General features: G+C 33.2%; 1 protein-coding gene across 1 annotated transcript; it reads right to left on the bottom strand.

Annotated features, from left to right (window-relative positions):
• Positions 1 to 1768: 1768 nt before the first annotated feature.
• Positions 1769 to 23835, bottom strand: LOC128992395 (mitochondrial glutamate carrier 1-like). Its single transcript, XM_054415953.1, has 8 exons — positions 23705 to 23835; positions 19450 to 19509; positions 11472 to 11606; positions 9856 to 10005; positions 7435 to 7568; positions 7101 to 7286; positions 6123 to 6279; positions 1769 to 4480 (listed from the first exon to the last, which is right to left on the bottom strand). Coding segments are annotated over exons 1-8 (966 nt in total). The 5' UTR covers positions 23707 to 23835; the 3' UTR covers positions 1769 to 4338.
• Positions 23836 to 24070: the final 235 nt, after the last annotated feature.

Here is a 24070-nt window from a genome sequence, read left to right as displayed (position 1 = left end):
TCTAATGATACTTATTTCATATCTAAAATTACTTGGTTTAAACTACGTATCAAAAGTAATTTAACTGTATGAGTAGGAAAATTACGTATTACAGTTGCTTAAGATTTAAGCGTTGTTGTTTAAATATTCTAACAGTTTTATTTGTCGTTTAGAGAGCACTGATACCTATTTAACTATTACTGATTATTTCACAATTACTTGAACCAATCGATGTAAAATTACAAATCACCGCCCACTCCCTGCATCAATTATGTAAATTTTTTTACACATACTAAACTCTAAATTCAAGTTAACATTTTTAACCACAGCAATAGTTAAATCAATTTACTTTCGTGGGAAAGTAGAAATTGATTAGTTTAGCCCCCCTATACATAGTAAAGGGAGCTATACATAGTAAGTATGTATATGGAGTTTTTTTTTCTGTCAAAATGTTTGAGTTTTGGGCGGAAATAATTATCAACATTATCCAATTTGGATCCCCCTGAACCGAAAAAATGGTTTTCGAAGTAATGTCTGTGTGTGTATAGCTGCAGACCATATCTGTGATCAGATTTTGATAAAATTTGGTATGTAACATGGGTACTATTCCATTGTATCTCCAGGTGAAATTAAAACCTTTAATGGTGATTTTCTAATAAAAACCCATGTAATAAATGAAAAATCTGATAAAAAAACCCAAACAAAATTGGTCCAGCCCCTTTTGCTGTAAAAACAACGGTTCAAAAGTTATTGCAGCTTGTGTGGCTTTCCATAAAATCCCAACAAAAAAATGGGTTTTCAACAATGTAACTTTTTTTTTAAAGAGGTTGGGGGCCTTTTTTAACCTTGCATTTGCCCGTCCACATAGACTACAGATCTGTGCGTGGAATGTACCAAATTTGATTAAAATTATCTATGTTATAATACTTTTACTCATAAAAAAACAACCACTGTAAAAATTACAGTTCCAAAGATATTGCAACTCTTGTGATTTCCCCCAAAATATTATAGTCACTCCCATCCATGATGTTGACAAGCTAATGGGAAAAAGTATGTGTCAGATTGCTCATACCGCTTATTTATGACTTAAGAGATGTTTATGAGCAAATTTTAAGCTGAATTTAAGCTCCATTTTTACTCTTTGAACCCCTTCCCATGGTCTGATCACAGTGGTTTTCGAACTCGTTGCAATAAATGTTTGTACCAAATTTTATCAAAACAACATAATTTTTACTTGAGTTATTGTGCGAATAAATGAATTTGATATGAATATGAACAGAAGGCCTCTGGGGACCTCAAAACAAAAAACAATAATCCGTCACAGGTCTTATCATGAGACCTACGGTAATAGCTTCTTCCCTACATAGGAAATTTGCTAAAACTACTGACTTTTATCAGGATCAAACCGTCGGCCTCTTGATTTTTAGATGAGTACTGTACTCTAATAATTCAGCTAAGCAGTAGCTAAGGGAGAGTAGAATAGCCTTAGCCTTTTGACTTTCTAGCTATATCATATTGCATACTTAATTTATTCATGGAAATAGTTGTTAAAGGTTAGCAAAATATAAAGAAACATTTTGAATTTTAAAAGACCAAAGGGAGTGGTAAAGTTTATAACAAATTTAGTCTAAAACTTGTTTGATAAAACCCTACATTTTCCAACAAACATAATACACAATTAATTAACCTTTGATATGTGGAATAATTGAACATTTTCATGGTGATACATCGAAATGAAAACAATGTTTTATTATGGCGGTCTAATAAAAAAAAAAAAAAATAAAAAAAAAAAAAACTATGTTGTCCACTAATTTTCCAACATTAAAAATATCTTTAGTTTATACTTCAGCTTCTTAAATATCTTTAAACTGTCTTTTAAATGTGTTTAGGTTTAGGCCAGTTATTGTTAGGTTAAGGCAATTGGCACGCTTAAAAGCACCTACGTTAGCACACTAGTTGAAAAAGGACATTCAAACAAAATTACTAATAACTACTGGAATTGTAATAGAGTAAACTACCTAAGCGTCTAAGCAAATCAAACACACTTGTTGAGACTCAAACAAAATGGTATCCTATAAAACAAAATATGTTCTATGATTGAAACATAAATTCCCAACTTCCAATTTCTTTAAACTACCAAACAGAATAATAGTTTAACTTACATTGTAAGAACAAGTAATCAAAACCGATCCGATTTAATTGATTGGGCATAAATTAACCAGATTATTAACTCAGAAAAGCTTTTGAATGCAGGTAAAAATAGCTTGCTTATAGATATAAAATGAAGTCTCATTTGCTTTATTGATAGAGTTAGTTTGATGGTTGGAAAAATTAAAAATTCAAGATAGAAAATAGGTAAATTGTAATTTCTAAAGAGACATTTAAGACAATTGTATTCACTAACTTACAGGACGACATAAAAAAAAAAAAAATATGCCAATAATCAATAGTGCTTTAAATAGAATATGAACTATTATACTTTTTCGTATGAGTAGGTTTAACAACTTAATTTTCTCCTATAGTGTATAGGTTTATATTTATTTTTTAATATTTAATGTAATATCTTTTACTAAATTGACGAATATTGCTTATTATTACTGAAGGACGTCATAATTTTGAGTATGCTAATTCAAGCGCACTTGTAACTTAAATATTTTATTACATTTACATTTACCCTCAAAAGATGAACTTATTTACAAGACACAAAAAAATAAAATGGGGAAAATATCGTCATTTGAAGATAAAGTTATAGTGACTAACACACAGAAAACTAGTTAAAAATAGTTACAGATAAGAAAAGAAAAAAAAATGCTTAACAGTAAAATAAAATAAGTGAAAACAGAAACAAGAAAGGAATGATAGAAAGTAGTAAGCATTACAACACAGCTAATCTAAAGGTAAAACACAATAAATTAAAATACATTACCCGAATCTAAACCCAATTCCCGTTGGGAAGCGTGCAACACATTTAAGCATGGAAGTGTACTTATAAAGTACAAAGTTGCTTCTCGCTGTCTTAAATACAACCATAGACTAACCCACACAAGTAGACTTCTCATCCCATTGTAAATTTTGAAGCTCGTTTTTCTTGTCTATTTCATGTACGCCACACTGGGCGCTAGTGTCGACGAAATTTTGTTTTTATTATTTTAGGGTTAATTTCTTGATTTGTGCTTTACTGTTTGGTTAAATAACTAGGGGACAATTTATTGTTTATGATTAGATCGTATTATTTGGTTAGACGAAGTTTTAAATGACTGTAATAACAGGAAACAAATTATAAACAAAACACGACCTCTACATAAACCGTACATGAACTAACAATAATATTGTCTTCAGCTGTTCCATTAGGATGAGAAATCTACTAAGGGAGTATGTTTTATCTATGATACAACTATGTAAGCCAACTAGAAATACTCAACAACGCAACCTGTCTCACTTCGAATCTAGTCCGACTCGGAAGTTCCTACTAAAACATAACAACAGAAAAATAATTTATATATACATACTACTTAAACTAGTTGTGCAATCGCATTAATTGCAACTAATGACAATCTAATATCATTGACTCTATATCGAGGGCATGTTAGAAGACTGCAAAATCAGATGAAAAATTGATGGATTTCTCCTAACTCTTTGATTTGTAAGCAAAAGATGCCACATATAATAACAACAGGTAAACGGATAACGTTTCAATATCTTTGTCCCATATTGCTAAACATTCCAACAATAAATAAGAAATACTGACATTTTCACAGACAGTGAAGTACACGTAAAATGTACACATAACATAAACGTTTAAAAAAAGTTAAAAAACCATAGTGAGTTCATACTCCAAAACCAGTGAAAACTTATAAGTAAATTTTTCAACTTAAATAAGTTTTCCCTCATAAGAATGGAAGAATGAATACTAGGTTGAAAAACACTGTGTGGCGATCTATTCTATGTGCATCTTGTTTTGAAAATAGCTTCTTCCAAAACCAACATTCTAGGAAGTAGCTGAATAATATAAAATATACATTGGAGATTATTTTCAGCATTCCAAGATCCATTGGAGACACATAAACTCACATGGCCTACTAAAAAGTGTGCAAAACAAACAAAAATAATAAAAATGCCTTCAAAAATAAGCTTCTAAAAATGCTAAATGGAATATTATGAGTACATCTACGGAACGGTAACCTGATACAGTTTCACGCCAAAATATCTAACCATAGTTTAGCAGACGACATTTAACAACCTGATTCAGGGCAGTTGGGAAGAGCCAGCCGTTTACAAAAGGCCGTCAAAGGCGTAGGAAGGGAGTACATAGAGTTATTGTCATTTATGTTGATACATTTACTAAGTTTCGATGGGTGTTTATTTCTGGTAGCCCAGCAGCTTCTCGGCCACCCCCAAGTAGTATACTGTCTGGGCAATACCGAACAGAGGGGCAATCACAATCATTCGGCAAGCTCCGCCCTTAAAGAACGCCAGCGGTCCTTCGTTCTTTAAGGTTTTCCTGTAAGAATATTACTGAAGATTAGTACAGGTAATAAATAATATTTGTCAATAATTGCACTTTCACAACATTCTTCTACTTAGTTAAGATTGAGTAGACTAAAATCAAAAATTTTCATGAAAGAGCATTAAAATCGGGAGTCAAAAAGATGCATTAAATTCAAATAAGACAGAATGTAAGTTATAGTAGGCGCGCCGCGGGTCAGGGATAGAATTTGGTTAATATGCTTCAACTTCACTACTACCCAGCTGATGATGACACTAATGTGTTGAAACATGTCCTGATTACACCATTCAGAATTTTGAGCTGAATTGACGTAAGTAATATATTCTTACAATATTTATGTTCAGTCCACTATTAATATCTTTCTTGCAAAATGAAAACAAATTACAACAAATCAGAATGATCTATTTCTATACTATTTGTATATATTTCTATGGCATTTTAATGTAAGTATGAAGCTCACTCTGAAATTGACTTTAAAATATATTAGCATCTTTGTTCACAGACGTTAACAAACTACTAACGACCTAATTGTCTATGCTGCTTAGTATGTAGACCTGCAGATGGTATTGTTGTATTCATTTTTAATTTACATAATAGCCTATAGCTATCCTACTTCCTACTAATATTATAAATGAGAAAGTTTGGATGTATGGATGTATGGATGTATGTTTGTGACAAGTGAACGCGAAAAATACTGGTCGGATTGGGCTGAAATTTGGCATGATGATAGCTCACATTCCCGATTAACATATAGGCATATTCTTATTTCAAAAATCCTTTCGTGCTCCGCCCCAGTGGCTCTGGAGTTTCCGATGTTAACCTTATGAGAAATGGAATTATTGAAGCTTAACAGCTGTTTCAATTAAACAAGTTGGTTCTGTTCTATGATGTTCAATAGCATTAAAGTTACAAGGATTACCAACAGGGTGCAGCACTATTATTTCTTTTAAATTTATGACAACAGCTCATTTGCAACCAAAAGGTGAGTGAGCGTAGCGAACGAACTTCAACCTGGAGGCGAGTTAGCGTAGCGAACGAGCTAACCTGAAGGCAAGTGAGCGCAGCAAATGAGCTCCAACCTAAAGGTGAGTGAGCGTAGCGAACGAGCTCCAATCTAAAGGTGAGTGAGCGTAGCGAAAAAACTTCAACCAGGACGTGATTGAGCCATGCGAACGAGATAATCTTGAAAATTAAGAAGTTAAACGGGGCAAAGCCCGCGGGTTACAGCTAGTAGCCTATAATTTTGCACATAGAACATGTTACATGACTAATTCATTCTTTTACACTAAGGTTGGACTTTTATTGGTAAATTTTGTTTTATTCAGTTTTGTTTTTGTACTGATATATCTGAATGATGGAAAATACAGTAGGTCTACTCATAACTATATTTCGTTCACAAAGTTTAAGCGCCTCTTATAGGAGAAAAAATCTATCCCCTCCATTTAAACCTACCTTTAAAATAATAATAATATAGCTCAAATAGCTGAGGTTTTCCAAAACAAACCAGCTACCCGCCATATAAATTAAGCAAAAAAGTAGTTGTGGACTTCCTCTCATACTACCTAAATTTTGTGAACGGAGTATAGTTTAGATGAATAAGTGAAAACAAAGGTATAACTTTAGAGTCGGCACTCACACAAAAGCATCCATGATTCCGTTGTATCGGGGTCCAACTTCCACCTTGCTGATGGCTTGAAGTCGCGTCTTCACCACGTCAAAGGGGTTGACACACAGAGCTGCGAGAGAGCCAGCCGTACAACCAGAGAGAAAACTGCACCAGAACACTGCTTCTCCTGCATTGAGGAAAAACTTGTATAAACAAAAACTGATGGCATAGCAGGCTTACCTAAACTGGGATAGACTCCATGATGAACCAGAAAAACCTTTCACTACAGTGAATAATTGGAATTCCTTTGCTACTGATGGTGTATCCAATCAACTTGGGTTTGAGTTAGCACAGAGAAGTAGGATACAGAGTTCACATTCAATCGTACACTTAAGTGGTAGCACTAGTCGCTGGTGTCTAGAAGACCAAAGCCCAACCCCAACACCATCTCCCTCGCCATGATTACTACAACTCTCACAGTGGAGGAAGATCATGTGCCCTGTGCAATAAGAATTTCCGCCCAGTGCTCGCCGCTCAGGCTCTTCCTTGCTCACTGGCTCGTCACAAGTATATTCCTGACACAACGTTCGTTTCTTCTGTACCTTACTTCTCTGTGGAGCCAGGTAGAAAGATGTATTCAGATCCAAAGGTGGCCAGGAAATTGTTCAGTGTTGCTAATAAGTATCCAACATCATTGTGTTTAAAAGGCAAACCCATATTATCTGCTTTTCAATCGAAGTATTTAGTAATCATAAAATAGAATAAATTTTGGAGATTGTTGGACAGATATTTTTTAAATGTAGAAATCTAACATCCAACAAACCAAAACTACTAACCATTTGCACAAAGAGTATAAATACATTGTCTTGATCAGTATAAACTATTCCGGCCTCCAGAAAAAAGCACACTCTTACCCAGCTGCATCCATCATCTTCATTACGACAAAAAACAAATATAACAATCTTTTTAACCAAATAAAAATATTAAAACTCAAGAAAATATGGTTACCTGAGCCATCGTTCTTGCGAGGTCCGAGGGAGTTGAGCCTGGCAAACAGTGGGAAGTAGACGATGGAGAAAGAAACGTCTCTCAGCATCGTAGCTCCGATACCTCGGTACAGTCCAAAGATACCTTTAGTCCTCAGCAGTTCCAGGGCTAGCGAGGTGGCGGATACCTTCGGAACTGTCTTACCCTCTGCAAACAAATAAAAATTGGAATACAATATTGGTAATTTGAAAAATGTTCGAATGTTTATAGAAGTTTAATTGAGAGATAAACAAACACAATAATAAAATTAAAGGTTATAAATTGATTCTTTAAATGATTTAACAAATCAACTCACCCAGCTTAGCCGCAGCTGCAACTCTGCCGGCGTCCTGCATCTGAATCTTCAGCAGCTCCATAGGAGTTGTGATGATGATCTGACACAGTCCTGCACTACCTCCAGCTAACATCTCTCGTCCAAGGGGCAACTTCCTGTCAGCCAAATAAATATTACTTTCATCCTCTACACATAGGATGAAGAAGGTATTGTTTTCGTCAGTTTCAATTTTAGGTGATAATAATATTGTTTTTGGTCCCGTATGGTTTTTGATGTCTGTGTGGATGAGTACAGAGCTATTTACTACGACTGTGGTCCGATTTTGATTTGGCATGTAGGTCTACTACTATTATTTTAATATTTGAAATTTTAAGATTTAATGCCAATTTCCCCATAAAACTAATAAAATAACGGATAAATGCCTCCCTTCAGAGACCTATATTTTTTTAAGTAGGTGGCTTTGAACCATGGGTAAGCGGATTGGCCTTAGTAGCATAAACCTATTAGTAATTTACTTGAACCTATAGTTTCAAAACAGAAGTTCCGTGCTCTAACTTTTGACCAGCCACATAAATGAAGAGCTGAAAAATTACTTCTTACTTCTTACTAAAATAAATAAAACTACAATTTTTCGCTCTTTTATTCCTACATTATTTTATGCAAAAGGTATTATTTAGAAAAATTATAGAAATTGGATGTCTGAGTTAGTTTTGTTGTAGTTTTGGTAATCAAAATGTTTTATGTAGTTTTCACATATTTTACTATTTAGCCTTAATTTAATAATACCCCCGCCGCAGCAAACCTGCCGTCTAAGCGAATTTCCATTTGGCTGAATTGATTTTCAATTGATCTATTTAAATAACATTAGGTTTAACGAGTACCTAGGTTTGCTGCTACAAGGAAACTAATAAAGTGTGTGTTTTAAGTAAAATAATTATTGCTTAGTATAAAATGAATATATTTGCCAAGTTTGATCAAAAGATATCCATCAACAAGCAAACTACAACATTTTACAATATTCTCCATAAGAATAACATGGGAATTTTAAATTTAATTTTTTTTAGTTTTCTCCGTAACCAATAACCGTACAAAAACACTTTGATATACTGAATTGTTTGTTTTTTTAAGCTCTTTAAGAAGGTTTAGAGAAAAATTGGAAAATTTTGTGTTTTGAGGGTCTAAAGTGAGAAAAACCTATTTTTACCCCATAAAACCCCCCATAAAATCCTGTTCCCATGGTCCGATCATGCTGGATCGCGAACTCATTCAAGTTTACCCCGCCTTACACCTTCAAACCAAATTTCATCAAAATCGGATAAAAATTACTCAAGTTATCGTGTTCACGGACACATATATATATAAATCTATATATATATATATATATATAAAAATTTGAACAAATGGTATTTTTGGCCTCTGGGGACATCAAAATGAAAAAGTAAATCGGTCCCGGGCCTAAGTCTTACCATGAGACCTACGGTAATAGCTACTTCCCTATAGGGAAATTCGCTAAAAATAGGCCTACCAGTTTTTATTGATTTTGAAAAACTAATATTTCAACTATCAGCTATTTCAACAGTAGAGATGCATTCTTAAAACCACCAATGCATTTTGATTGAAAAAAAAACTACCCCTAACATTGAAAATTTAAAACGGAAGACAATGGTATGCTGAGCAAAACATTGCTTAGTTACTTCAAACACCTTTGCCAACGGCAGCAACGGGATAACCTGTTGAAAAACTAAATTTATGGCGAGAAGAAAATGAACATGCACCGGTGTCACGCAGTCATTCAGAACCAGGCTATTCTGAGAGTAAGTCTATTTCTGAAGTTTTACGGGACCAGAGGTTTAAGTTCCGTGTCACCGTACTTTCACCAATCACTAATCTGAACTGTCATTGTCAGTTGAGAAAATAGTTTATAGCCTACTGGTTTCTTAGCACCTAACTTGCTAACTCTACGTTTCATTTAACTACAACTCTGATTTTCTCATAAAAATAAGATAATCATTACTAAAAATTTGTTGTACTTTTTGGAATAGTTAAGCCTAGTTTTATTCATGTTTGGAAATATTCGTATTCTTAAAAGCCTAGTTGGCATAAATTCAGTTTCAACATAAGAGATAAACTTTTAGCTTGATTGTTAAAAAGTTTATTAAACCAATTGTTCTGTACACATAAAAACTGTTTATTATAGTTTATTGGTTCTATCCTCATTAGGACACATAGTATTGTCGCCTTGAACAATTCCAACGTTCCATGATATAATAGGATTTTCATTTGGCTACAATTAACGACGCTATCTCACAACTGGCAAAAGATTGACGTTAGAAGAACAAAATTATGGCGTGGAAGATTCCTTTAAAAAAAATATAGTATAGATTAACATAAACACAAATTTACTGTCAACATTTTTACGATTATGAGAGATGAAATACATACCCATGGCCCGTTGAGAGGTGGTGTCGGAAAAAGTCGTTAGCCGCAAGCTTGATGGCTTTCTCTGGTGTGATGAGCAGAATGTTGACGGCAGATCCCCGGTACATACCAAAGTAGCCTTCCGCTCGGTAGGTCTTCTTGAAACAGTCCAACCTGAAGAGAATTTTTATCATAGTAAATTTGTTTGTCCAATTACAAGCTGGTGAAAAAATGGTGTAGAAACATAAAAATGAATAAGAATTAGACTGGGGTTCCAATTTGTCCCTGTTGAATGGAATAACATTCATGTGTAGTAGGGCAGAGCCATTCCACAACTGTTAGGGTACCGTATACAGGGTGTGTAGTAAGTAGGCTAAAGAGCCAAATTCCGGGAGATGGTTTTTGGGTAAAAGTAAAGAGAATGTGAAGTAAGACAATTTTCCAAAACAGCTTCGTTATCCACACATCTGCTATTTTGTATTTTTTACCCCCTAAGGGGGTAAAATATTGTTCTATTACCACACATATTGTTGAGATAAAAGCGGGCTGCGCGACCTAAATACCTAATGCCTAATGTTTTTTTTATATTTTCTCCGTAGCCAATAACCGTACAAAAACACTTTGATATCCTAAATTATATTTGTTTTTTAATCTCTTTAAAAATGTCTGGAGAAAAATTTATAAATTTTGTGTTTTAAGGGTAAAAAGTTAGAAAAACCCATTTTTACCCCATAAAACCCCGTTTAACCCTGTTCTCATGGTTTGCGATCTCATTCAAGTTTATCCCGCCTTACACCTTCAAACAAAATTTCATCAAAATTGGACAAAAATTACTCAAGTTACTAAAAGCTTCAATAATTATTATTATTTATGAATAAAAAAAAACAACATTCTAATTGTGTGCTCAAATATATTTAAAAAGTTTTGTATGGGGTTTAAAACACTTAAACTCTAAACATCCAGAAAATTTTTGCATGGTAGGTACAGTGTGACATAGCATGGAAGGAGTGGAATATTGTAAATAGAAGCACATAACACATGCAAATGTATTCACTCCAGCTCAATTTATGCGGCCAAGTCTGGTTTAAAAGTCTCATAACTGTAGTAGATGTGAACTTAGTTTGTGTGTTTTAAAAAGAAAAGAAATTGATGAGCCCCTGGCATATTGTGTTATTATTTCTTAGTTTTTGATCGTTTGAAAAAAATTAATGGTGCAGTTAGCAAAAACTTTATGTTTAGTTTTTCTTTGCTAAACAGCTGTCACATTTTGCAGAAATCAATAATACAGCAGCACATTCGTAGTTGGCTCAATTCAACTACATTTATTTTTGTTGAATTTTCGTCTTAAGAAGATGTTAGATGTTGAGCCAACGAAAAATACTTGCTGACATTTCATATGTGATGCAGTCATTCATATTCAGGTCTAGCAACAGATTAGTTGGTCAGCCAGTATTTTCTCCAGTTCAACAATACAGTCCAAGGAGAAAGATTCGACCACCTACTTTGTTGATGAAAACAAAATCTTTCTCTTTGCGTTTAAGTTTTACAAAGATTTGCTGAAGCTTTTAAAACATGGGATTTGGATTAACTACTTGTATAAGGATTGTAGTCAAGTCAAAATACTGAATTAGGAAACTTACATTGACGTGTACATCCGTTCTCCATTTGGGCCGACAGTCTGGTTTTGCAGACGAGTTTTGACTAGATCCAGTGGAAAGACACATGACACTCCGATTATTCCTGCAATCCCACCGTTGACAATTTTTGGAACAAGTCTAGAAAGAGAATTATAGAAATTATTGTAACAAGTTAAAAATGAAAAAAAAAAACAACAGGTTAGCAAATGTGGGATGTATACAACGTTCTTAAATTAATCTCTAAAGTTAAATAACATTCAAATAGCCAATATAATATTTATTATGTTGCAAAAGTATACACATTATTAATATCCACTTACTGTTCATCGTCGGTTATTCCTACTGATAATTTGCGGAAGAAAATTGTATATGCCTACCTTTATGACGTATAATTTACAAGTTATAGATTATGAAAACAAAGAAGGTAATCAAACGTGGCATAGGTACAAGGAAAGTTCTTAATTCTTATCTGTTTTCTAAACAAAATGTTTCAACCAAGTATAATGTTTGAAAAATGTGCTACTAAATGAAAGAGGTAATCATTATGCTACTTATTTTCGGCATCATGGTGGAAATTTTAAACAGTTTTTTTTTTCATACCTACAACAATTAAAATAGTTAGTCTGTGAAGTTTAAAAACATAAAAGCCAAACCATCAAAATACCTACATCCTACAAAAGTGTGAAGTTGTTATCTTAAGTTGACTATTTGTTGACAATCATGACATCTAAAACTGCTGTCTAGAATGATAATACTATAGCAGACACAAACAACATATACTGGAGACGACTAACCATTTTCTTCATCAACTAATCTTGAGCCATAGATTAAAAACACTCCCATAGATGCATCTTATGGATTTGCTGAGACAAATTAAAAGTATGCTATTCTGTCAAGTATTTGTACAGTGTGTTGTAATACTTTCTATTAAATTTTTGATTATTGCAATGAAATAGAACAAGGTCACAACTTTTTTTCTCTGGTATTACTAACAAAGATTATAAAATGCACTTTTAAGTTTGCCTACACTATAGAATATTTATTTGACATCAATACATTCTTAACTGGATTGACATATCGAATGAGGCTCCAGATTTTACATTGTGATGAGATATCTACCTGGAGTTATCAAAGTTAGTTATTAAGCTAATGGATCCTGTCAGTAACTTAACTTTATTCAAGCAAGTTAAATGCATAATGCATATAAAACCAGACGGGAATGGAACAGTGTGAGACTTAAAACTATTAAAACTCTTAGATCAGACTCGAAGCCTTATCAGATGACCCAAACCCTGGGCAGTGTTATTTGTCTTCTAACAGAGCACAGAACTTACTTGGAGTAAAGTTAAAAATGAATATACAGAGTGAAAAAAGTCCCAGGGCGGTTAAATTTTTCTAATAATACATAATAAAGATGGAGCTACAAAATTTGGTACACAGTTACTGAGTATTAAAATCATTCAACACATTATTCGGTGATACCCCTTCAAAGGAACGGCCTTTTAGGAGGCGAATGAAATCTTAAAGTAAGCATAGGTTGATATACACATCAAATTCAAGGTTTTTACTATATAGTAGAATACAATACTGCAAATTTGTACTCGAACGGAAAACCGAGTAAAAAATGGCAGCCCAACAAAGATTTCTTAAATCTTCTGAATTTTAATAAATAAACCTGTATCTTTGCATACAATCAGATAAATTAATTCTTTGAGACAGCGATGCACACTTGTATGAATATTATAAGCTGAATATGAACGCAATGTGTAGGTAGATTGTAGAATGGAGTGAGAAGATCTGTGTAGCTAAATTGTTACTAACAAGATCAGCTGTTTCATTGGTCAAGAGCTATAGGCCTCGCCACCCTAAACTTGAGGCAGCCCAAACTGACCTGCAGGACAATTACCGGCTGGTCCCGCATGATCCTTTTACAATCCTATTAGCGACGCTTCCATGAACGCCGTAGTTCAATATTAACTTTAATAAAATTATAATCTGATATATTAATTTACTCGTTTACATTAAGTACCTGGGGACCGAGCCATGGCTCGGCGTAGTTTATTTTGATTGTAAAAACAATATAAAGGAAACTCAAGTTTTATTTACAACTAATTTTGGCTTTTATTATTTAAGTTTTAGTGGATTTAAATTTATTATGATGGAAATTTTTACCTGGCTTGAGGATTTCCAGGTAAAAATTTAATTTATTTTACAGTCGATAAAAGGTTGCTCGTTTATAATAGCATAAACATTGTTTTGCCATTTTGTTTAAATTAAAACAGCTGATTACTTTGGGGATTAAGTTTTGGTAAGAGAGAGTCAAGTTAAATAATCAGTATTTGATCGGAACTTGGAACAATTTTCACCTATATCGAGTTATCTTCAGTGTAATCTTTGCTCAATAGTAACAACTGATATTTTCCTTTTGTACTGTATTTTCTAATTTGCTAGTATACTGTGGGTAGATGGCTTGAACACATGTTACAGCTTACAAGGCTTTTGTTTACATTTTCCTTGTTATTTTGTTCAACCAACATGGTTACTTAGCAACCCATAAGGCCAATGTTAAAAAGTTTTGACTTTAAATTTCATTTTTTACGTAATTAGATTTTTGTTGAAATTTTTAATTGCATTAAACACGTTTTTAGGCCAGAAATGAATTATTTACAACATTTAAAGGAAATCGTCAAAGCCGTTTCTAGATCTTTGTGCATATGTGCAAGCAAGCATACAAGCATATATACTGTACAAGCAAACATTGCTCATATAAGAGTATAAGATAGGATAACATAAATTTAACAAACATTTCTGTTTTTGTCCCATCTAAAACGGCAATATTTACGGTTCATACCGAAGTTACTGGGTATTTTGTTTAAAAACCAAAAAACCAAATCAAAAACCATAAAAATTGTCCGTTTTAGATGGGACAAAAACAGAAATAATTGTTAAATTTATGTTATTCATGTAAACAAGTAAATTAATAAATCAGATTATAATTTTATTAATGTTAATATTGAACGATGGCATTCAGGGAAGCGTGGCTAATAGGATTCTAAAAGGGCCGTGCGGGACAAGTCGGTAATTGCCCTAAACAAACAATTAAGTCAGCTGAAAGCTATTAACATTAATACACCTGTTTTAAGACAGTACAGTTGGGCTACCTCAAGTTAGGGTGGCGAGGCCTATAGGATGGAGACAATTTTGTTTAAAGATGAAGCACTTTCCACAATTTCTTTTGACTAAGAGGAATTAAGTAAAAAGTTATATAACACATGTGCCATTTGCTAAGTGAAATTAAACTTGTCTTTTAATTAAAATATTTATTCATTGCCTATTATTTTTCCCACATCAAACAGAATCACTGGATGAAAACTTAAAAAAAAACTCATGAACCACTTGGGTGAAATCATTCTTTTTGCAATCATTGAAGTAAGTTTTTTAGGTTGAACAGCCTTCAACATTACATAACTTCAAAGACAGGCAGGCATGTGAGCAATTTGCAAGAGATAAAGTGTAATCTAGTGAAATAATGATTCTTGGTGCTCATTGAGCGACCTATCTGCTACTTAGAGTAATCTCCATACAGATAATCAATGAAAAGAACTATTCATTTAAGAAGCCCTTTAAGTTCTTTTAATAGTAGGAAATTTTCTTACAAGTACCGGTACGTTCTTAAAAAAAGTTATCATTAATATGCACAAAGAGGTTAAATTTACTCAAACTAAAATTCCTAAGGACTATGAATTTATTTGTGAGATATGCTTACAAAAAGAAAAACATAATAACAACTATGTTGTCGATGCGACGTTTCTGTGTAAATTGTTGTACAGTTCATTAACTAAAATCTTCACAATTATACAAAAAATATATAACGTAAAAACCCTTTCATTTATGTTACTAATTTAGTAAAATCATTATTTAACCATCCCAAGTAGCCTAAATTGACAAGAATAATTTACTTGTGAAGTGGGCAAATGTATTTGGAGTTTAATAGTACTTAAATTTAAGAGCAAGAGAAAAACAGTTGATTGTTTTCCCTCAATCTAATAGCTTGAGGAATATCAGTTTTGATTGAAAAAATCTATTTTTTAAAGGAAAGATGAATATTAGATTGTTAGTTCTGAAATGGTAACTCAACAAAACATTGTTTTGGTACAGAACAGTGTTAAAAAGATTGCTGTAGCCTTGAAGCAATTTCAAGACAATTGTATGCATCCAATTTGACACTGCTTCAGGATCAATAAGTAACAAATTATGATTGTTGCGAATCAACTGGTTACTGTTGAAGCTAAACTTCAACCGTTATGAGTTCTCAGTTAGCCCAATAAAAAAATTGTATGACAAGAGTTGAATATGGAATAATTAGCTGTGACGTAACGAGTCTAATTGAACATGGTGATGAATATTCATCGTATGTTTCAATTATACTACACAATCTAATGTACAGTACTATCTAAAATAATTTACCACCTTTTCCTTAAACCCAATTGAACAATAAAATATTGTATTGGTGTAGCTTTCCTACTAAATTAGTTTACATGGGTACCTTGAAAACCTTTGAGAATCTTAAGTTTTACTAAGATATCTGGCTGAATTTTGTATATGCTTTTTGGCGTAGCTTATTTTAACAATCTCTTAGGAGGATCTGTTCTCCCAATAAAACTGTTTATGTTCTTATAGTCCTTCCACAAGCAATTCACCGTGTTAGTGATTTTTCATATTTATTATACCTATAGACATTTGGTTTGCTATGTGATGGAGAAATCAAGTCAGTTAAATGCTGAAAGCAAAATTTGAAATCAAATCTTTTAATATTTTGCAATTATTTTTTAATGGTGAACCAATACAAGAAAATCTAAGGATTAATATTACTAATCTCTTATATTAATACGTGAGGGCTGTTTTTTGTGAACAAAACTCCTCCGTTATTTCAAGACCGATTTTAACGTTTGAGGTGTCAAATGATTCGTCTCAATTCGTAGTTTTGCATTAAGGTTTTAGAATTTTAAAACTCTTTCCCTTAATGGCGTGAGACGCCCTCAAAGGTCGCATTTTCCCCATAAGAATTACATTGAACAAATTTAAAAACAAAAACAGCTGTACATAAAAAGAAACTCACCAGCTTTTTGGGAGTAAATATATTGATGTTTTTTTATGAGGTTATAGACAAATCTAAACAGTTAATCAGTTTTGTTGGAAAAACAGAAAATTTCTTGAGTTTAAAGGGGAAATATTGAAAACAGGAGGAGGAGACAATTAATAGAAAATCTTATACAAATGAGAAGAGTAGAGGAGAGGCCTGGTATCACATTAAGGAATCCAGATACACAATCACTTGGAGAGATGAATCATTTATGCTAAGCAACTTATTTTGGAAGTAAAAAAAGTCATGAAGAATATACACATCATGTTGTCACAGTGGTAAAGTAAACCCTACCTAAAGTCAGATAAAATAAATACATGCAAGAAATGTTTACTGGCAACAGGTTTAAGTCGGGAAACATTTGTAGAAAACAATAAAAAATACCCCCGCCGCAGCAAACCTGCCCTCTAAGCGAATTTCCATTTGGCCGAATTGATTTTCAAATTGATCTATTTAAATAACATTAGGTTTAACGAGTACCTAGGTTTGCTGCTACAAGGAAACTAATAAAGTAGTGTGTTTTTAGTAAAATATTGATAGCTTACTATAAAATAAATAAATTTGCCAAGTTTGATCAAAATATATCCATAAACAAGCAAACTACAACATTTTACAATATTCTCCATAAGAATAACATGGGAATTTTAAATTTATCATTTTTTTAGTTTTCTCCGTAACCAATAACCGTACAAAAACACTTTGATATACTGAATTGTTTGTTTTTTTAAGCTCTTTAAGAAGGTTTAGAGAAAAATTGGGAAATTTTGTGTTTTGAGGGTAAGAAGTGAGAAAAACCAATTTTTACCCCATAAAACCCCCCATTAAACCCTGTTCCCATGGTCCGATCATGCTGGATCGCGAACTCATTCAAGTTTATCCCGCCTTACACCTTCAAACCAAATTTCATCAAAATCGGATAAAAATTACTCAAGTTATCGTGTTCACGGACACATATATATATATATAAATCTATATATATATATACCTATATATATATATATATATATCTAATATATAAAATTCTCGTGTCACAGTGTTTGTCTGCAAACTCCTCCGGAACGACTTCACCGATCGTTATGAAATTTGGTGTGTAAATTCTGTAGGTATGCGAATCGGACGTAAACTATTTCCCGTTTCGAAATTCTTAAAATGTCTCCGCCCCAGTGGCTCTGGAGTTTCCCATGTTAACCTTATGAGAAATGGAATTAATGAATCTTAACAGCTGTTTCAATTAAACAAGTTGGTTCTGTTCTATGATGTTCAATAGCATTAAAGTTACAAGGATTACCAACAGGGTGCAGCACTATTATTTCGTTTACATTTATGACAACAGCTAATTTGCAACCAAAAGGTGAGTGAGCGTAGCGAACGAACTTCAACCTGGAGGCGAGTGAGCGTAGCGAACGAGCTAACCTGGAGGCGAGTTAGCGTAGCGAACAAGCTCCAACCTAAAGGCAAGTGAGCGCAGCGAACGAGCTCCAACCCAAAGGTGAGTGAGCGTAGCGAACGAACTTCAACCAGGACGTGATTGAGCGATGCGAACGAGATCATCTTGAAAATTAAACGTAACGGTACTTTCTTTCCATCGGTCTGTCTTAGGGGAAACCTATAACTTAGGCGATACGAAGTTCGCCGGGTCAGCTAGTATACATATATAAAAATTTGAACGAATGGTGTTTTTGGCCTCTGGGGACATTAAAATGAAAAAGTAAATCGGTCCCGGGCCTAAGTCTTATCATGAGACCTACGGTAATAGCTACTTCCCTATAGGGAAATTCGCTAATAAGGCCGGGTCCAAAAAAATGATAAAATATTTTTACAAGAAGCGTTTATTAGTTCAAAGTGCTATTAAATAGCGTGAGTATTTCAATGAATTACATAAGCATTTAGTCGGGTCTTTTAATGTGAGAATATTCGGAATATCGACATCAATAAAAAATGCAATAGGCCTATTGAAGAATCTATTACATTCCAAAAAGGGTATTGTTCCGCAAAGCCGTTTCTCATTTTGGGAAAATATCCCAGTGATCTCATATAAATCTGATAATTAATACAGACAATATTTGCTTTTGAGGTTTTTTTAGTGCAATGAAAAACCATGACGATTACCGGTATTAATTACATTTGTTTCATTTTTAAGCCGGTCATCAATTTGTTAATAAGTTGATTTGATTTATGACTGTTTATTACTTCTAAGCTTTATAATAAGTGTTTTTAAGAGGGAACTTTCCTTGTTAAAAAGATTCCTTGTATTTGACACTCTTTGCCATGTGTACTTATTTCTTCTAGGTCTATGTTGAAATTTTCATGTAAATTTTAATTTAACATATGTTCAATTCATTGTTTTTATGTTGATATGGTTGTGGTTTCACAGTCCAAGTTATCTAACACCTTGATTATAATAATTTCTTGCAAAAATACATAGTTTCAAACTAACTAAATTGGGAATTTCTCTCCAATAAGGTAAATAGTTTAAAAATTAAGTAGAATAAAATAATTAAAACTAAAGTAAATTACCAACAACATGAAAGAAGTAAAAATTTACACGAGATAATTTTTGCTATTTATTTTTAATTTTTTGCTATACTACACAGCTTTTTAAAAAAGCTTAATATAAACTAACTTATGGTCAAAAATTAGGTCACTGATAACGCTATCAATACTATAACAACAAAATGCGGTCAAGAATGTAAACAAACACTAGGTGCTGTTCATAACCACTAAAATGGATATCTAAAGATAGCGTTGGCTGCCTTGGACAATATCCATAAAGTCGGACATTCAGGGGACACAATGTTGTATTGATGCATTCACAGTTAACATTTCATAAATACTTACGAAAACTTTTGCGGAGGGATTGCAGAGATGGTAACGGTTTCATTCTTTGGTGCTTGTGACCTGAAACCAGGAATTGAATTACTTCTAGATAAAATCCTTGTGTTAATAAACAACATTTAATGACATATTTGAAATGTTTGAAATAGGTATTTCTAATGGTTGTAGAATACCGAACGTGCTACGGAGTAGCTACAATAGATTGAATTCTAGAGACTCAAACCCAAAAGAATTTTCTGTAGAGAATTGTTGGGTCGCCGATTAAACTCCTGGTGCATGCCAACTATCATCAATTCAGCTTTTTGTCTTGATAAGTTGCCAGTAAACAAAAAGATTTGTTCAGAACGTAGAAGAGAAGCTCCTCTCAAAATTATCAGGGAACACTTTGATTGTTTGGCATTTTTAAGTGTGTTGTGACCACAATAAAGAAATTAAATAATATTTTTCTGCAATACATAAAAATAAAGATGTTTATTATATTTATTAACCATCAAATGAATCTCATTTCTCCCACTTGGATGATATCTGCACTGCCAGAAATCTATTCAGATAAATTTCAGTTACTAAATAGAAGAAAATAATTAAGGCAAATAGCAGAAATAGGTATTAATTCCTATGACAAAAAGAAGTTGAGTGCAACATCAAGGTTACTGCAATGCTTGTAATATTTAGTTACATATTTAGGAGTTAAAATAGCCAAATTAGTAATTACCTATAAGGGAAGTATAACCCATGAAAAAATTGTTTTAGCATTGAATTTGCAAAAAAATTTACAGTTAGTATAAATATAGACTTTGCATAAATTGTTTCTCAGCAATGAGTTTGCTAACACGATTTGGATTTTAAGCTACATTGGTCGTTTAAAGCTGGTAGTATGAATAAATTTTAACACAAAAATCAGGTTATCTTCACAGAAGAAAATCAGGTGATCTTCACAGAAGAAAAGTAATTTGGCATGTCAACTAGCAAAATGTCTAACTTGCATAAATCTTTTCATCTCAACTTGGACAATAGCTCTAGGCTGAGAGCGTGCTTTACAAAGCAGTCACAATCAACCTCGTTATAAAGTGTTATTGTGCCAGGGTGTGTTGGTAGAATACAGTGTCTTTCTAATTTTGTTACACCATGCTTGAATAAAAAAAATAGCCTAATAGCTCTATGTATTTTTTTAGTTTTCATATTTGATTATATCGGAAGGTAGGAAGGGTGGGTCCAAAAAATTCTGGAAAACACTATTGTTGTGTTAAACAGGAATCTTGATACGTCGTCAGGCTTGATTAAGGAATGACTGTAGGTAAAGGAATAACTTTTGAAAAACATGTGGAGAAATACACAAAAAAAAAATAGGAGTCTCCATGCAATTATGTTATTGGCGGATGGTATCAGGACATGCCAGACAAAAATAGAGGCATGACTTAAGCATTTGATGACACTGTATAGAGGGTGTTGAGTTAGCAATGCTTTACGGATGCGAGTTCTAGGGTAAGGATGCTAGAAAGAAAAGATTTAAAAGGAAACTTTTGAGTACGGGTACCTATGCAAAGAAGAGTTTTGTTGAAAGTAGGGAAACAACACAGTATCGCATGAGTGGCAAATGCGTGGGGAGCAGATGAAAAAGAAAGCAGAACGTTCGGATATATGGCAAACAGCTTCAGAAGAACCAAGGATACATACAGGCTTTTTAATTGAAAAAAAAGAAACAAACAAAATAAAGAAAAAAAGGAATGAAAAATTTTCTTATGAAGGGAGAGGAAAGACTAGTTTTTTATTTATAACTATGAAAAATCTACCAGAATTTTGGGTAGGCCCGGGCCTACCTGCCTTCTGGAGCGGCCCCTGGGAATCAGCCTGGCAAATAAGTCCCAGACTTCAAAGGTGGTGGTGGGAACAAAGGGGTTTGGTTGATCATTTAGGTTATCATCAATTAATCAAAAGAAAATCTTTTACTGACTTAAGTAAAAAAAGGAAAAATAAAAAACTGCATAAACTGCACTGGGTAAACTGCAAACTCAATTACGGTAGGTCTTTTACCACCACCAACTTTAACAACAAAACCAAGAAACCAGAAAACGCCAAATAAAAAAATCGATAGGCTACTAATCCTTCTTCTCTTATGTCTAAATTGCACACAATTACGTGTGTCAGGTTCGATAGTTCCCAATTAAATTATGTTATAATATTAACTGTCTATAATTATATAATCAGGGAAATTAACCACTACAGCTCAACTCTGCTATTTCACCAACATCAGTATCAGGTGATAGAATTTTTACAAAAAAATTATTCTAGGATCTCACATGCCATAAGGAGAAAAATAATGACAATTAATAGATGGTACTTAAGTTATGTAACTTATGAAGGATAACAAATTGGTTGAAAATAACAACATTTACGGTACCGTTACCTACGGTAGGCTATTTCACCTGTTGACAGGTAAAAAACTACTAGTCTTTAATGAACACTGTACTATTACTTACAGTATGTAACTATAAGCTACTTGCAACAAAGTTTGAATGGCATCCAAGTTTCATTGAGTGTTTTACCGGTACCGAAATTGTTTTGCCAAGGTGATTACTGTATTTTAATTGCATTAGACTACAAAAGAAATACTTGTGTCTCACATTAGTGGACCTCCTTACCTACCTAATGGTTATTACTAGTCGGGTGCCAAACAATGAGCAAGGTTCAATTGATATTGCCGTTTGTTTGTAAACAAAAACTTAACAATATTCAGTTTCTAGTGAAAATTATGAGTTATGCCTAGTTTAATCTTAAAAAAAACTTTAGGCTATACACTATTGGAATCTGAATTTATTTTTTAAATACCGTACTTACAGAAATAAAGTAGGCCTACCTAGCTTGAATTTTTTTGCATGATTTAGCTAGGCCAATTATTTCTTTTGGCAAATATTATGCCTAGCTTTTAAGAAATATTAGTTTTTAACTGCCCCATATCAATGACTGGCACTTAATTGAAAGTATTGAAGTAAGTACATAAATACTGTTGTAAATTTTTGAATTTTTTGTCTAATAAATCAAATGATAAATAACTTTAGTTACGCGAACAAACTATATAATGGGGTTTTAATCAAAGAATTTAAATGAACAAAATTATAACTTGATTTTGAATTTAGTAAAAATTTAAAAAACCCTATGCAGTTTTGTGACATCATTAGACCATGCAACTGTCGTATGTAGACCTTGACAAACAAATTCTAACGTGCCTAACTCTAAGGATGTTGCCTCTAAAGAAAAAAATAGACCTGGAGAGAGTGGTCTGTAGATGAAAATTATTGAGATAAATCGTAGCTAGAGATATTCTTCCAGACGATAACTTTTTAACTTGATTAGAGCCAGAGCAGTCTAGTAGAGTACAACCAAAGTAATATTTTATCGTTCAAGCATTTATAGTGAACCATAAGGCAATGGCTAAAAAAATGGTGGTATTACAGTAGACTCCCTCTTATCCGGGCACCATTTAACTGGACTTCGGTTATCCGGACTACACTCGGCGGAAATGACATCTCTTTAACCGGACAATTTTTATTATCAGCTCATTGGTTTAACCGTACTAGATTGGCAGGAAGTGGGCAGTACTGAAACGACTGTTCTCGTAGGAAATATTTAAGACCAGTGATCACGTGTCTAAATACAATGCTCTCCTAAATTTAAGTCGAGTATCACAGTAAACAGTCAGTTTTAACGAGTTTTTGGGGACGTCGGTTTAACCGGAAAACCCGTTATCCGGACTGGCCTCGGTCCCGAGGAGTCCGGATAAGAGGGAGTCTACTGTAATCGATTTAGACCTATAGTGCCAACCTTCATAACAGAGAAAGTACACTGTATTACCCAGAACAGAATTTAATTCCAAATAACTTTGCACAACTTAATTACAACCTATCAACAGTTATGAAACTAAAAAGATCCCAAACTAAAGAAAATTAGAATTAAAAATATACTTATTTTCTAAAAAAAAGATTCCCAAGCCTAAATAGTTTATAAACGTTGCCTGTTAAACCATGTAAGTTATCTTATTGTAAATTTTGCAATTTTAACTAACATAACAGTTTGGGTGCATAACTTAAAACACAATCAGTCTAGAAGTGTAAACTAAGGCTTTAACTAACACAAAAGTGTAGTAAAAGGGACAACACTCAAATTTATAAAGTAAGCCCACAGCAAATTAACTTAACCTACAGATTTTAACAGATATCAGAGGACCTGAAAATTCTGTTCTTAAAATTAAATATATACCTACATTTAAACTCCAAAAATGTTTACAGGCGTTTGAATCAATAGGAAACTGTCTTGACAGATTGAATATCTAAAAATACACGATCGACTGCACTATCTAGATAGATTTCTATGCAAACCAGCAAGCAGCAGCGCTCTAGCAGACCGCTGACACAGGGAAAAAACAACGAACAAATCAACAAAAGTGACGAGCGAGGAGCGAACAGAACAGACAATCCATTAGCCAGCTGTTAGGCAAGAGTGCCAACATAGAAACCAAAATTCAGAACAATGTTCTTTATTTGTAAGCATTGACATGTATTATGTATTTTACTGTTATTAAGTAAGCCGGTTACAAATTAATTGTCACTCTAAAAGTTAAGGGGGAAAT

Source organism: Macrosteles quadrilineatus, unplaced genomic scaffold (genome assembly GCF_028750875.1).
Source record: "Macrosteles quadrilineatus isolate MER2022 unplaced genomic scaffold, UCM_ALF_1.0 Scaffold_4__1_contigs__length_99947679, whole genome shotgun sequence".
In the NCBI taxonomy this organism is placed as follows: domain Eukaryota; kingdom Metazoa; phylum Arthropoda; class Insecta; order Hemiptera; family Cicadellidae; genus Macrosteles; species Macrosteles quadrilineatus.
Note: the sequence above shows the minus strand (reverse complement) of the source record. Positions and strands in the feature narration are given on the sequence as shown.

Coding starts and splice junctions, on each gene's coding strand:
- LOC128992395 (XM_054415953.1), bottom strand. Junction 7,569..9,855: donor CACCTCTCAACGGGCCATGG/GTATGTATTTCA, acceptor TTTGGCTGACAG/GAAGTTGCCCCTTGGACGAG. Junction 6,280..7,100: donor TCGCAAGAACGATGGCTCAG/GTAACCATATTT, acceptor TCCTCAATGCAG/GAGAAGCAGTGTTCTGGTGC.